This window comes from Plectropomus leopardus, chromosome 7 (genome assembly GCF_008729295.1).
Source record: "Plectropomus leopardus isolate mb chromosome 7, YSFRI_Pleo_2.0, whole genome shotgun sequence".
Taxonomy (NCBI): domain Eukaryota; kingdom Metazoa; phylum Chordata; class Actinopteri; order Perciformes; family Serranidae; genus Plectropomus; species Plectropomus leopardus.
The window spans coordinates 28,767,927-28,784,609 of record NC_056469.1 but is presented as its reverse complement, the minus strand read 5'-3'; the positions used below and the strand labels follow the sequence as shown (position 1 = coordinate 28,784,609).

The following is a 16,683-nucleotide window of genomic DNA, read 5'->3' as shown; positions in this document are numbered from 1 at the left end:
TCCCCCAGGCCAGGAGACGAGTCAGTGTCGGTTACAGATCTACTAGACCTGAGCTCAGTGTCGGTTCCCTCTACGGGCAGCTCTCCCCCTCCCCTGGTGCCCTGCGGTCCAGCCAGCCCTTCCTCAGCTACCAGCGTCGGGGGCTCCTCTCCCCCTTCCTCCGCCTCCTGTCTGCCCATAGAGGTGCCTTCGTCATCTGGACGCAGACTGAGCTCTGACCACCTCGAACACAGCCCGCCCAGCTCCCACAGCTCGCTACCATCCACTGCTCCCACCAACGCTCCCACCAATGCCTCTGCCTCTGCTCCGGCCTCTGCAGCTGCCTCCTTTGTGAGTGCCCTTCTTGACATCCACAAATACTTAGACACGCAACCTTGCAAGAGCTACTCTTCCTGTATTTTTTTGCATAGTCTGATCTCATTAGATATCTATTTTTTTATTACTTAAAGCGTTCCCCAAAGAATTGGAGTGTATTTTTGGCAGAAGTTGATGGGTGGTGGGGGGACATAGACAGAAAACATGAGTTTTTTTAATATGTTAAATATTTGTGTGTCACTTTGGATCATTCTGTGTTCCCTCGCTAAATTTGGAGGTTTTCACATGTCCATGAACACTGTGCAGGCAGAGTTCTCCGTGAGTTCCTCGCGCTGGCGAGTCGTTGTTTTATCGGTCTGTCCCTCACGTAGATGTGACCATAAGATGTACTGCGACGACTAGAGACCCTGTAGTCACAGTCCTGCATACTACAGCAGGTGTGCATATGTGCTTCATTCAAATGGGGTCGTGTTTACTGTGTTATTGCAAACAGTCCATATGAACCTCCTCTCCATTTAAGTTCCATTTAAACGTAGCAGTAGGTTAACTCTTCACGTCCATTGTTTGCTTTGTGTCATTCTGTGTCCCGTTCTAAATTTTGGGGTGTTTGCAGGTCAGTGAATGCAGCACAAGTTGAATTTTTGGCTCGTGGGGTAGAAAATTGATCTGTAGATCCGTTCACGGGGAAGTGTTTGGGTTCACTTTCATGTTCTGTGCTCTGTCTGTGCCCACAACTCTGTGCTCCCAGAATGTGGTGCTAAACATAACCGAACAGTAAATACTGTATATTACAAATGTGCTCCTAATGAGAGATCAAATTTGCTCCAAAAATAGCAAATCTGTTTCTAGTGGCAGATGTGTTAATTTGTGGCAATAAATGTGTGGGAAATGCTGATGTCACAATTAACAAGACTGTTGTGACACAAGACAGCTAATGTAGCCGCTATGATCATTGTTACTTCATGACAGATAAAACTATTTCTTTGCACATATAATATATGGATTTTCCATTTTAGACATTTTACACACTATAGAAAAAATTAATCTAAACCTAAAAGATATTTATAGGAAGTGTAATCACTGATGGATCTGGCAGATTCTGTGTTTGTGTAAAGCCAGCAAATAGTGGCATGTAGCCAGCTATGAGCTGTGTCTTATTTGATTTACAAATCAGATTTGTACACCTGCTAACATATCCACTGCGAGCTGACATTAATGCTTCTCTGTAGTTTTATTTTAACACTCAACTTTAATCTGTTATTCCCCATCGTCAACTATTCAGAGGCTCTTGAAACTAGCATGACATGACATGACCGTTGGGGATTTAGTAAAGTGTTGCAACTGCCATATTGCAATATCGTGCTTTTGACAAGCCAATTGCAGGGGACAGCAAGCAACTGCCACAACTGCTATGTTCATGTTTTTTCTTTTTTTCTTGGGAGAGCTGCATATTTATGCTGTGCTACAAATTCCAGCAGAGTGGTGCGGCTGTGGGTCAGGTAGTAGAGCTTGGATTGGCGGTTTGATCCCTGACTCCTCCAGTCGGTATGTCACAAACCCAAATTGCTCCTTTTGGCGGTTCCATCGATGTGTGGTTGTGTATTTTAATGTATAAAAACTGAGTAGCAGGTGGCACCTTGCACGGTAGCCTCAGCCACAAGTGTGTGAAGGTGTGTGTGTTAATAGTTAGTAGTGTGAAAGCATTTTGAGTGGTCAGAATACTATAAAGGCACTATACAAGTTAAGGTCCGATACTAGAATATTGAGGAACTGAGCAACTATTCAGCAAGTTTGCCTTTTTTTTCTGGCTGCCAGGAGTTGAAAAATATTCAACTTTGGGTAAAATGCCAAAGCCGCTTATCACTGTCACTTATTACCCAGGTGTTCATCACAGTGGAGGAAAGGCAGGACAGAAGGCCTTACTCAAAGACCAACCGTCACATTGAGAAAAAAAAACAATGAAGGTGAAATTAATACAAATACTGGTTCATCCTCTTTCCCTACATGCTTCAGTCTTTCCTTCATAGAGCAACTACTCAACCTTGTGCCAACAGTTTAACTACTGCAAATAAGATAAGATCAGATAAGATGCCCTTTATTTAACCATACACTGGGGAAATTCACTTGTTGCAGCAGCTCAGTGTAACATTTACCAAAGAATAAAGAAATTTTAAAAGGGAAAATATAAAATACAGAAATACAGAAAAGATACACAAAAATAGAAAGGTTTATTCCGTAACACAGTGACCAGATATGACCAAACTGTCTCGGCTGAATAATCGCTGCGCCCTTTATCGTACCCAGTTGCCTTTCTGTGTTCTGCATTTAACAACAAAAAAATATTTAATTTGTTTTAAAACAGTCTGCTTTGTCATTTATAAAGCAACAATATACACAATAAAAGCCCGACAATAGAGCTTATTTACAAAACACAGAAATCAGGTTAAATGAAGTTATTTGCATAAACAGTAAAAAATTGAGGTAAAAATGGAGCACGGATTGCACTGTTGAGCCGCCCTTAATGATGGCAGGGGAAATTCTTCCCCGCGACAGCCCCAGTAAAGCCTTCAAACAAATCTGGTCCTGTTTGTGCCTCTGATAGTTTTTTTATGAACTGGATTCAAATTACTGTACTGAACAAAACAGACGCTTGATTACAGAAGTAAATAATTAAGAGCATGGCAGTCTTCTCTGTATAGCACCCTTTCAAACACAGCAGCACTGCTTACATAAGGTAGAAATAATGCATTAGATCAACAGAAAAACACAGATAAAATCAGTTAAAAACTGAATAAAATGAATACAAAAAGATGAAAAATGCAACACAAGAAATACAGGATGAATTCAAGTGAGGATGTTGAATTATGTGCTGTTGCTCCAGTTGGTTCTGTGTCCAGTCAGTTCTGCTCAAAAACAGCTGCCGTGGTTATTTCTGCTGCAGTCTTCATCTTGATAGGGACAGATCAAGCTCTAGCCAAGCCGAGCTGAATAAATGGAGTGCTGTGCTGACTTTGTGCCGGTTTCAGATTAATTGCACGGCTGCAGTGTGTGCTGAGACCGTGTCGACACGAGGTCAGCTCAGCCGAGGCCTCTTCCCTCTCAAGTCATATGACAATGGGGTGATTTCCCTACTAACCTCTTGCTAACTGTCCTGTGGTGTGCGTTTTTTCCCCCTCGCTGCATCAGAATCTGGACGAGGGTGGGGACAGCCTGTCCGAGTCAGCCAATCACATGCTGCCCCCGCCAACCACCAGTCTGGGAAACCTCTCCTCATTGGACATCACCAACGATGAGGAGCTGCCCACAGACCCCAGCAACTCCTCTGATACGCAAGAAGAGAGTGAGTGTTGTTTGGGTGAACGAACCACCACAAGAACCCAGTAAAGATAGTAAAGTGTAAAATATATGAAGATTAGAAAAGAATACATATTTTGAATGGCAACCCTTTTTCTTTTTTGAATTAAAAAAATAATTATAATTTACTTTGCTAATTGAGTGAACTCAAAAGCACTCAAAATTCAATTGTTCTGAACTTGCAGCCAAGGTTAAATCCATCTTAAGGACTTATAAACTCCTGTGGGATTTTATGCAGTTGTTCTATTTTTAAACTCTCTTCTTCACTCTTGTGGTGTCCTCTTAATTTACTGTGCTCACTTAATGATGTTAGCTGTAATCTGGCTATAACCTTGTCTTTATGAGTGTGCGAAATGTTATCTTAGTTCTGATAATTTTCCTGCCTCCTTTTCTTTCTGCTTCAATGCTTTTGCTTCTTCCTCCTCCATCAGTATTTGCAGAAAAGTTATTCAAGCATTAACATGGAGTGATATACTGCTCTGCAGTCAGATCTGTCTTTAACTACATCAAATAATTCCTTTTGAAGTTTGTGCATATTGTATTGGCATATTGTCAGATGATTAACCTTAAATAGCCTCCAAACGGACAGGTTTATTGATGAGATATGCCTGGAGGTTTTGATATTAAGTGCAGAAAGAATATTTAATAAAGGGTTCCCGCAGATGCTTTGAAAGTGTTAAAAAAGGCATTGAATTAATTCACCTAAAAATGGAGCCTTTAATTGTCATTAAAATGTCTTAAATCAATCTCACAAAAGTCTAAAAAATGTAACGGAAATACTTTATTGATCTTCAGGGGGAAATTGTTTTACAGTCGTCCTGATGCTAAACATAGGGAATTATGGAAATATTATTATAGAAATAAGTACAAGCACAAAGGATTAAAAAAAACAAAGTATGGAATAGAAATACAGTACTAATTAAAACAATCGACACTAGTATAAGTTGAAAATATTTATAACGTGTGTAATTTTTTTTTAAAGAATGTGCCTTATGCTACAAAATAATGTATAAAACTAGTATGTAAAGACAGAAATAGAACATATGTGTATGACAGATGAATCAAGGCAGTTGAATCCCACATGCAGAAAGAGAAATGTAAAATCGCCCAGAAAATCTGCCAATAAACACCAATTCTCTCTCAAAAAAAGTCATGTTTTTATGTCACAATAAACATTTGGGCATTCTATCCTTAACCCTGATAGATACTGGTTCATATTTTTGTTTTTGTTTAATTTTTGCTGGTGTAAAATTGGTCTTGAAAGTCTTAAATCTAGTATATTATCTTAAGCTGAAGAAACCCTGCACATAATTTATGTTGGTTCATGTTATTTTCCTCTATTTTTGTTACTGTAAAATTGTATTTAACTTTCGTTCCAGGTAGCGTTTGAAAAAATCTTAAAAGTCTTAAATCTTACTTGCCTCAAGCTTTAGGATCCTTGTAATAGCAGCAGATGTTAATGTTTAAACCAGAAACTGCTCAGCAAAGATATACAGCAGCAATCCATGTTTCCCCTGAATTCATTTGGCAATAAAATCGCTCTCACTTACTCTACAGTAAGTTTGCTTACTAAGATAAATTATAAAACATTCACAACACAAATGCTTTAAAGTTTTAAATTAGTTATAGGTGCATTTCATGATGTGGAACCTGCACAGGATCTATAATGCGGAACAAAAAGGAGACAAATGTTAAACAGTGCTAAATGCTAAAAATATTGAGTTAAAATAAAACCTAAAGGGAAGTGATTCATTTTTGGTTACTGTCTCTTGACTTACAGGTGAGGTGGAGTCGTTCTGCGCTGACCTGAGCGGGCGGCTGCACGTCAACGCTGCGGTCCGTATGAGTGTAGACAAGCTGCACGACCTGCTCTTCTCCGCTGACACACATTTCATCCAGCACCTCTTTTCGCAGCGACACTTTACGGGTAAAAAACACACACCTACACTCTAGTGCTTGATCATTAATCAGATATTATTTTCAGTTTTGATTTTGGCTTTCAGTGATATAAACAACATAATCGAGGTAACAATGCCCCTGTATACTAAATCAAGCGCACCCCTTTATAGCAATGTGCTCAGTATTACCAACTTGACAACTGTTACAGGGTGTCTGCAGGTCCTTAAAGTGTCTTCAAATGTCTTGAATTCAAGTCCATAAATACTAGGCCTTGAGAGTCATTAAATAGTCTTTAATTTCAATTTGCCAGCTTGGCTCATTTTCAGCTGTAGTCCCAGGGCAGGTGTAATGACAACTACAGAAAGACATAAAATAGTACTGTACATAGGACAGATAACGCTTCATAAGAACATATAAAATATGTAAAAACAGGGACAACAGTACACGAAATATACAAATAAAGCACATGTAAGGTTTTAAACAAGTTAAAGAGTATGATCACACACTTGATTGTCTTTTAGCCTTGATTTGAGGTTATTTTGAAATGAATGATATGCGTCACAGTCCCTGATAACTGTTGACAGACTTTTCAGTGTGTGAGCTGCCTTCACTTTATACTTGCACTTGCCTGTTGGCAAAATGTAGATTAACCGAATTCCCACAGGACTACAAATATCGAAATTACCTTTATGCTTCAATGCTTATATAAGAAAATAATGATTTGTCCAAAAAGCAGTCTTAAATTTGGTTAAAATTATCTTCAGAGGGTCTTTAAGCGCATTATATTTAAGTGTTTGATACCTCTAGAGACCTTGCTGATAGCTACCTTTTTATAAAGCCCTAACATCACCTGAGCATTGTGGGAGTACACGTCTATAAATGTCCAGAACTAAGAAAATAAGAAGATACAGGCAGAGGGCAGAGTCTCTGCAAAAAATTACACTGCCGCACATTTCTAGTGGTTTATAAGTGATGATTGAGAGGGATTACTTCTGTAGGAGTGTATTGTGTTTTTTTAGGAAATGTCTGCATTGCAATCTCAAAATTGACCCAAATAATCCTGATTATTGCTATAATTTGACAGTTTTTCTTCACATACAAAAATATGATGGTCAGAACTTTGCATTTGCTTGTGCACAGTTTTCTCCAAAGTCACACTCCTCCCATTGATTTTTAATGATGGAATATTAAGGCGTGTTTTGTTTTTATTGCGTCAGTGATGTTTTAGAGACCCCTCTGAGCTCTTTCGCACGCCATGAAACTGTGTTTCGCTTTTATAATGATTTGATCTCCCTACATTGCCCAGAATACATTTCAGCAACCAGCACAGAACCTGTATTAACTTGTTTAATAACACTTAGTGCAAGAGAGCGGGTTTTTCCTGTTGACACAGTGACGGTTAGGGCCTGGTGTTTGTTGTTGCGCTGCTGCTTACCGGACTATTGAGGCTTGTAGTTGGAAAAATCACTCACTCTTTCATGCTTTGTGTCTGTCACCAGAACCTGCTGTTTGCTGTTGATTTTGATACGAACAGTGTTGTTGCCTTAATTTTAGTTATCTAGTAGAATTGGAAAAATACAAAGGCTGCAAAATTTTCTTCATGTTGCTTTTTAATGTGCCGCCATGCCTGTGATAGCTGTGGCCAGAGCATTATGTTTTCGGGTTGTCCATCAGTCTGTCTGTCTGTACAGTTCTCGTGAATGTGATATCACAAAAACACCGTTAGGGAATTTCTTCAAATTTGGCGCAAACGTCAACTTGATTTTAGTGATCAAAAGGTCATTGTCTTAATTTTTTGTCCATAACTCAAGAATTCATGCATGAACTCTGACAAAATATCAGACAAATGTCAAATAGGATATAATGATGAAGTTTTGATGTTTAATATCCAAGAGGTCAAAGGTCAACACCAACATTATAATGCTCTGAAAAAGTACTTTTCTGTTCATTACTCAGCGTCATATTGTGAAGCAGCTGTGCTACACGCTGAAGCCCTCTGTATTGTGTCGCTAATGAGGGTGCCACACTAGCTGTTAACGCTGTGTTAACCCCCTCCATCACTGGTTCTTCTCCTCTTTGCCGCACAGTTTTTTCATGCCCTGCTTTGTAACTGTACATCATTTTTTTTATTTCATAGACCCATAATAAGGGTCACATTTGCATACACAACATTTTTTTTCTGTAAAGGTTTAAATGAGGACAGAGGTGACGCCGTGGAGTTGATTTGGCCGGTGGTACCCCAGTTGGAAGCTCGGCCGGCTTGGGAACATTGTTCAGCTGTAATTGGGGCATTTCTTTCTTTCTTTTTTTTTTAATTCATGAAGTAGCGTGGATTGAACCTCCTGTTTTTCACTCTTTCTCCCTCCAGCTCCTCTGGATCACTCGGTCTCTCCTTTCCATTTAGAAATTTTCGACTTCTCCTGTCCTTTTGCTGTATTTTTACATAATCTCTCTGGACTATTTGTTGTGCTCTGTAACTCTCTCTCTCTCTCTCAGACCTGTCGGTCGGTGAATGGCAGCAGGACAGCAGCAGTGGGAATACCAGCCGTGTGCTTAGCTACACCATCGCGCTCAACAACCCCCTGGGCCCAAAGACCGCCCCTGTGGTGGAGACGCAGGTCAGTCCCTGTCAAAAATCAGCTTTTTTTAATAAGAAATTTCATTATTTTGTCCTTTGGCCCACAGGCTTTGCTAACGACAAAGAGACAGAAACAGAGAATTACATAAATTGTTGTACTGGAACGATGTTGGGAGAGCAACAAGCAGTTCTGACAAGCGTGCTGACGTTAATTATCAGTCAAAAAAGCCATAACTTGGTCTGTTAATGGTTTTGTTATGCAATAGAGGAAACAAATAAGTTTGCAATTAAACCATGTACTCCCACTTTCTTCCTGTTTCCAGACGTTGCATAAGAACAGCGCCCGGGGCGAGTGCTTCGTGGTGGACTCGGAGGTCATCACCTCAGGCATCCCTTACCAGGACTACTTTTACACTGTCCACAGATACTGCCTCACCTCCATCAACAAGCACAAGAGTCGGCTCAGGTAGGTTTGTTGTTGTCTTATGTGGTGGGATTCGTTGTGGGCGGGGTTTTCTTTTGAGCTCACCCACTGACGATAAAAAAAGTCAAAACGGAAAAGCCAAAAGTGATAATCACACTCATCACCCTCATGTTGAATGTGTTGCTTTCCTTTTTAGGTCTTATCAGTTTCATGACAGATTGTTTCTTCTAGATATGGTCTGTAGGGCTGATACATGTTTTTTAAGCAGAAATTCAATTTGAGAAAAAAAGTCACCACTGTGGCGGTCTGTTGTGCAAGTTATAGTGTTTGCCTAGGATGTTGCACTGAATGCACTGCATGACGATACATGACAAAATTTAAATAACACATCAATTACAAACCAATTTATTTGATCACTGAAAGAGAAAACAATATTTTGTTTTTGCTCTACACTTAAATGCAAATACTGTTGGAAGCAATCTACAATTCTGCTTGTGAATGTTATGAATTAATAGACACTTAAAATCAAATCAAATACCTCTCCAATGGAGTCCCAAGAGTGTGGTGCTGTGATTAACCAGTGTATTCTAACAACGCTCCAAATTTACAAACAGTCCTGTCTGTAAAGGAGTGCACTCTGGTGCTTGGAGTGACAAACACAAAGTCTTCGTGATGTGTAGGCATTTAGATCTTTTAAAAGGCACGTTTAGTTATGTCTCTTGTTGTATTGATTTCCCTTCTTATGGACATAATGCACATAAATAGGTATAGTAATGATTCTTAGCCATGTGTTTTTATTAGGGATGTCAAACGATTAATTTTTTAAAATCACAATTAATTGCAGAATTATTATAGTTATTTGTGATTAATCTTATTTTTAATCACATGTTTAGAATTTCATGATTTTGCATTACAAAACACTTTGGATTTCACATTGACAAGATAAAGCAATTCTTAATAGATTGTCGTGATTAGGAATCAAATTACAGCAAAAAACTACATGGGACTAGCATAAAGTGGGCATGTCTGTAGAGAGCAGACTCATGGGTACCCACAAAAGCCATTTAAATTCAGATGTCTTGAGGTCAGAGGGCAAGGGATGCCTGTGAAATGACCATGCCATTTCGCAATTGCCATTTGGCAGCAATTCTAGTTTTTGAAGGGATAATTGAAGGTCATTTTGGGCCAATATTGACAGCCCTAGTGCTTTGCTTGTGTTTACGAAACTAAAACAACCGCTAGCACAGATATAGAAAAAACGTTCTCTTTGACTCAAAGTTGCAAAGTTGAGTTATTTACAGTTGACAACAGCCCCATCCACGAGAATATAAAGGGTCAAGATGGAAGCTTCAACCAATGACTTTTACTAAACCTGATATAAAGATCAGCAGCACCACATGTTGTAAAAGCCAGAAGCATCAGTGGGGTGTAAAGTGAAAATGTTGAGTGCAAAATATATGCAAATGAAAGAGCAATAAAGAGCAACAAACATTGGCCCATGAACTAACCCAGGTGTAGGGTTTTCCACTGATGACCTCAGTGCACTCTACTTGTCAGCGTCCAGCTCAATCAAAAAAACAGCAGAGAGAGCAGCATCATGTTTCATCATCTCTTTCATCTGATCCATACGGTCCTTGTTCATATGACAGTTTGCAGCAAAATAGATGATGCAAACTGTTGAGTGGTTTAGTCTCAGCCTGGGGACCAGAAACTTTCATGTGAGTAAATCCCATCAGAGCTTTCTCTCCCTTGTTTTGTCCCTTGCTGCTTTCCTGATGCTAGAAAAAAGTCAGTCCTAATACGACACACCTACTTGTTTCTGCCTGGCACTTTAATCTAACTTTCTTTTCTCAGTCCTGCAGACATCACCGGTCAAGCCGGGGTTTACGTTAGAAAAGGTGTCCTGAAAGATTTCAGTGTCCCGAACAAATGGGAAAAACTCGAGTCAAATATTACTTGTGTTTATTGAGGTTATAAACATTTGATAGGCAGGCTATATGAGGAATGCCGTCATTAATAACGTTTTTAAATCGAAACGTAAGCTACTTTTGCTCATAAATTATATTTAAAATAAATAAATAAAAAATAAGTCCTGGCAATAGAAAATAGGACATGACAATGATTTTTGAAAACACATAAAAATTATGGTAGCATGTACTCATTGGCACAACACTTAAATGCAATAACTTCTTTCAGTTTTAGGCGTATGTATTCTCTGATAAAATAAAAACTATTTGCAAACAAACCAATAATACATGCAGGCCTATTTGTGTCAAGTTCCTGAAACTAAAGAAAGTGCTGCCTAATCAAGGCAAACAGGCTAAATATTGACTCTAATGTTTTTTTAGTTATAAGGAATATTCTGTCAAACTTGTAATTCAACCAAAAGTTATAGTTAATTATTACTAATAATGCACAGTAGTATATGTTTGTGGTGAGGAAAACTTTTAAAACAGGTCAGGCACGTAACACAGGTCCTTTTGATCAGATAATTTTTAGTGGACTGTGATTGGCTTGTTGTTCATTTTTCTCATTGCTTATTTTCAGAAAATGGAAACATGAAATCTTAGCAGATTAATGAAGCTCTCGTAAAAACTTGTCAGTTGGAATCGATCCATTTCAAAAGATATTTTTGCCGCCTGCACACCTGCTTGTTTTCACGTGTAGGCTGAAATTAATGGGAAATGTGTGATGTCATTATAACTGAGAACAGTGCTGATTTAATGTGAGAACAATAAGGAGCAGCGTGAATCTTCCTTCGTGAAACATGTGTGAGGTTTGTCTTTGTAAAACCATGAGATCATGCGTATGTTTGTTTTTCTTTTCCTCTGCGCAGAATTTCCTCAGACATCTGCTACAGGAAGCAGCCGTGGAGCCTGGTGAAAGCATTGATTGAAAAGAACACCTGGAGCGGCATTGAGGAATACTACAGACACATGGGTGAGTCACATGGTCCGCCTCCTCCAGCTTACGCCTGTATACACACAGCTTGTGGAAACCGAACTGACCTATTCAGGCTTATTTCCCTTTTGTAAATAACCAAACAAAAGGGAAGTATAACAACGTAAGCAGGACACACTTGACATGAAAGCCAAATGTAGAGTTTCATTTGAAAACCACACTACCCATTGTCTATCTGTGTGTGTTGTAGCATGAGTATCGTTACTAATGTCATGTTTCCGTATTAATAATACTTGAGTCATTTCTACATTTCTAAGTGAGACTCTGTTAATGTGGTTCATGGTTTACGTGTATTTTGATTTTAACAGAAACTCGTTTGCAATTGTTTGCACATAACACTGTGTGCGTTTCATTATCAATACCAAAAAATGTTTTTTCGATACCTTGATTTGTATTTTAAGTCCCCTTCCACTCATGGGTGTGTTCTGCTTATTGTTACTTCACTTGACTTAAGCTTCACTGTGCAGATCACATCCTTTAGTTACATCAAATAAACACTTATATGCATAAAATGTGAGTATATACATAAAAGTGAGTAAAGTCCTTGAAAATGAAAAAATAGTGCTTGAAGAAGTACTTGAAAGTCCTTGAATTTAAATTTGTAATGTCTGATAAACCCTGTTAGTTACGTTCATCTTCTCAAGGATAGTGTTTCTGTGCTTACGGTAAATCTAATTTCAAGACAATTACCTGTGAATAGGATTTTGGAGTTAAATGCCAATTGCAGTATAATAATACTTGAGTGCGATGTTTTATTTTGAAACCTCCAGTGCACAAACACCAAAAGTGGACTTGTCTGTGAAGTGGGAGATGTCTTCTATACAGTCACTAAAGTTTTGAAATTAAAAAATATTTGTACACTTTCTACATGTATTTTAGCAAATTATTTAACGGCATGTTTATGGTTTCACATTGTCACACAGGAACTTCAGGCCCATACTACCCAATCAAACCTAAACTTGACTACTGTTACTTGACTACTAATAACTACTGTTATTCTGTACTTTTTGTACAATGTTTAAGGCTGAAGTGTTAATACTTTCTTGCTGGCTTTGCAGTCATGTTTAGGACCTGTTGTGAAAATTTGGAGGGAGAACCTGTGCTTGTTTCCCCCCTCTTACTTTTCTGGGTATTTAATTCCCACGTTTATTTACTTTCCTCCCGGGCAGAGAGCGAGGTGTGCAAGCTGGAGACGCTGCTGCAGACTGAGGTTTCCGTGGTAACCACAGGCGAAGCAGTGGGCGCGGACGCTGCCAAGACTCCACCGGCCCTGCGCCGCCGCAAACGCACCTGCTCTCGACGGCAGGGCGAGAAGGAGAGAGAGCGGGAGGGAGGAGGCATGGGCACCGGGGACCGAGGGGACAGAGGAGTCGGAGAGGAGAGGGACAGAAGAGAAACCAGTAAGGATACAGTCGTTGAGATGCTGATCAGTTTAAACCCCCGTCACCACATTCGAACAAAAAGCCTAAATCTATTTTCTGTGCAGTGCTGCCCTCTAGTGGCTCTGTTTGGAGCTACATTACAGATATAGAAACAAGGGAACTGAGCACACTGATAGTAATACTTCACCCAAAAAATGACTATTTGTGTATCAGTTATTCAGACTGTTAACTTGAATCTGTGAGGAAAATTTCTCCTGCATGCCACCTCAAAAAGTGGTCAACATACTGGTTTATCGATGCATCAGGGACCATTATTAGCAAAATAAAAACATCGATTTATCGAACTTATCGAACATCGAACTCTGACACAACTGTTTGTAAGTCCCAGTTATAAAACAGCTGTCCATTTACTTTTGTTTATGCTTCTGACTCAGATTGTTATTCTAAGTGTCTGACAACATTATGGAAAGCATCCACACAGAGACTGACCTTTTTGGTTTCGGTACAGTCATTCCTTTTTAACCATAAATAGCCCTGAAATCACTTTTGCTAAACCCACCAATTAAATAGTAATTTATGTGTGAATACAGCCAGCATATTTTCACATCTAACTGCGTGATTTAAGGGTTCATTGCAACCAATCAGAGTCGGAGTTTGTTGGAACAGTAAGATGAACCAAGATGACTTCAGTGAGTTTTGTTGTATTTCGGTTGACTTTGAATAAAGTGACTTTTACAATGATTAAATTAATGTTTTTTGGGGTTTGGTGGGTTTGGGGATAGCAGTTTTAGGTCTGCTTCTGGTTGAACAAAAAGGATTGTACAAAAAAGTTTGACCTCTGAAGCAGTCTTTTCATAAGGTTCTCAGACCCTCAGGATAGTAATCAGAGTCCGTCAGCAGCAAAAACAAACACTTTCTGTGGAGACACATTGATCACAAATGCCCCAAACGGTTAAATTGCAGCATGTTTTGGAAATTCCATTGCTCTTTTTCACTGCAAGACCAATTTTAAAAATTGTTGTTCACATTACTCACTTAGACACAAAAATGTTGGAAAATGTGGTCCTTGTTGAAAAATATTTCAGTCAAAATCAAATCAAAAATGCAACAAATGTGCGTCTTCCAGGTTCTCAAATGGGAGGTTTTGCTGCTTTCCTTGCTTTTACATGATAATCAGTTTTCTATTTTTGGGTTTAGAAATGCTGACAAAGTAAGACATTCAGTGAAGTCGCTTTAAGCTCCAGGATATTGACACAAGCTTTGCATCTATGTTTTCTGAGGTTTTGTTGACCAAAACAATTAATTGATTAAAAGAGAAAATAACATCATAACAATCTGTGTTATCTCTGTTATAAATATACATTGAAAACAAAATTATAACAGATCACTAATCAGTCTGTCTTAATTTGTATTTTTTTCAGGTGCTCAGTATATGAAGCTGGGAGAGCGCACACGTGGAGGAGGAACCAACAGTATATCCACCATCCTCCTCATCGTCAGCTTCATGTAAGTTCGTGTGTGTTTGTGGCGTTGAGTCCCTGAATATGAGCAGATTTTCTAAATTCTGGGCTTCTTTTCTGGCTGTTTTAACTTTAACATATTCCAGCATGTTTTATTTTTTTACTGATCATATATCTGTGTCATATTACAGTACATAATACAGTAGAATTTAAGGAGTTCCTACTTGATCAAATCCCTGATTTTGATTGTATATGTTTTGATTACATTGGCTTTCTGCTGTCCTCGTTTTATCCACGTCTGAATGCTCCCTCATTCAGACATGTTGGATATCTCTCCTCTGCAAACTAACAGCCTCACAATGCCTTTCTTGCTATTTCTCTTCTTTTCCCTTCTTTTCTGCAATACTTCTTGTGAATAGGATCTGTATCAGGTTCGTATGAGAGGCTTTGATTTTTCACCACTGGCTGCATTATTTAGAGCTATGTAAATGATACAGGAAAAATCCACCCTTTTGATTAAAGAAGTACTTCACTCCTGGAGGGACGGTCTTTTCATTAAACGAGGATGTCTCTGCAGTAGAAAGATGCAAATACTTTTGAAATTTGTCGTCTCTTCCTTCGTGTGTGCCAGTTCACTGAAATTATGTTTGAATAGAGTTGGGATTTGATGTGTTTTAAAAACACTGGGCAAATGGGGCAGGAAAATAAAATATGTTATTATGAGTCCTTGAAAAGTCATTTAAAAGTTTTGAAATTCTGTCCTTGAAATATGTAGTGACCCTGTTTATATTTGATTAGCGCTGCTTAGTTTTACCATTTGATCTCTGTTTATTCAGTCTCCATTTTCACCGTGCAGAGCGCCCACTTACCTCTCATAAACTATCACTATTGCAGCTCAACAGTGCACTAAAATCTGTTTTTAAATGCGTCTTAGGCCATAAATAATCAGCACTGCCTAGTTTTACCGTTTAATCTGAATTTAAGGTTTGTCTCCAACCTAGGGCCCTTTGCTGCATGACATTTCTCTCTTTTCCCCTTTTACACTTCAGCTTTCTTATGCATAACAAAGGCAAAATCCAAAAACAATAATCTAAAAATAAGGAAAGTTGTCCCTATTCTGGTATTAAACTGGACATATCTCATCATGACATTATATTTGATCAAAAATAAACAGGAAGGAAATAAAATATACAGGATGAGTGAGGAATGCAACATGTGTGAAATTAACAACAACATTGACATTTGTGCCAGGGTGGATTTTTCCTGCAAAAAAAAAATCACATTGTGTTGTGAATAAGTTCTAGGTTGTGTCTGAATCGACAAACACAGAGATATTTGTCTGCTCACTTTGCACTGGCAGTATTGGCTTTGTAATGTTCATGTTTTATTAATGTTGAGTGATTCGTTGTCGAAGCATTGTCACTGTTTGGATTATTTTCACAGCAGTCAGTAGATTAGACACTTGTCCTCTCTCTCTGTCCCTGTCAGTCTCGTGGTGCTCGTGGCTCTCAACATGCTGCTCTTCTACAAGCTGTACGCTCTGGAAAGAGCGGCCCATACACTGGAGACATGGCACTCGTATTCTGTTGCTGACAGGTAAACACATCGCACAGTTTTCCAGACAAATATAGACTCTCTGTTAGGATGTTAATTGGCGTGAGGTCTCAGGCTCATGGAGCAGATCTTGTGGGATCTAAAGTGTGAAATATTCCTCAGAGTATTAAGTTATTGCACAGCAACAAATCCTCTCTTACCCTCTGTTAGGTAAGTAAATGAAAAGCTAATTAATATTTGATTAATACTGACAACAGATCACATGATATGTGAAAGAAATCAGTACTAATGTTGAACCCACAAAGAATTATCACTTTACATGTATGGGTAGTATCGTAGAACCATGGTATACGAGGGTGTTTAGAAATCTCGTGTGATTTTTAAATACCATCAAAAAAACGGACGAACTTGCATTCATCATGTTGAGAAAATTCATGATGAATACTGATTTTGCGCTGTAAAAGGCTGGATGTGCAAAGAGGCAACTGTTAGCTAAGAAATTCATCATTAAAACAAAAGTGATATGTGAGTGTTGAGCTTACAGTTTGTGTCTGCTGCCCCCCAGAGGCCAAAAACATGTTATTTCAGGTTTTAGAACCACGATTTCACAACTGACAGATATAGAAATTTTAATGAATCTGCGTTTGTCCTGTGCTCCCCCCCTTCCTCTCCTTTTCCCTCGTTCTCCCATTTTCTTCTCTCTCTCTCCTCTTGTTTTTCTCTCCTTCTCTTGTCTTTTGCTTCTTCTTCCTCTCC

The 16,683-nt window shown here is 38.8% G+C and overlaps 1 protein-coding gene across 4 annotated transcripts in view; it reads left to right on the top strand.

The window, feature by feature from the left end:
* gramd1a (GRAM domain containing 1A) overlaps positions 1-16,683 on the top strand; it is a 43,829-nt gene that overhangs the window by 23,783 nt on the left and 3,363 nt on the right. For 3 of the 4 annotated variants that reach the window (XM_042490397.1, XM_042490399.1, XM_042490400.1), the window contains exons 9-18: positions 9-330; positions 3,502-3,655; positions 5,450-5,596; positions 8,065-8,186; positions 8,470-8,612; positions 11,407-11,510; positions 12,701-12,931; positions 14,335-14,419; positions 14,793-14,804; positions 15,862-15,969. In XM_042490397.1, coding sequence (XP_042346331.1) covers positions 9-330; positions 3,502-3,655; positions 5,450-5,596; positions 8,065-8,186; positions 8,470-8,612; positions 11,407-11,510; positions 12,701-12,931; positions 14,335-14,419; positions 14,793-14,804; positions 15,862-15,969 — 1,428 coding nt within the window. The remainder of the gene's footprint in view (positions 1-8; positions 331-3,501; positions 3,656-5,449; positions 5,597-8,064; positions 8,187-8,469; positions 8,613-11,406; positions 11,511-12,700; positions 12,932-14,334; positions 14,420-14,792; positions 14,805-15,861; positions 15,970-16,683) is intronic. The other variant, XM_042490398.1, reaches the window with a different exon arrangement.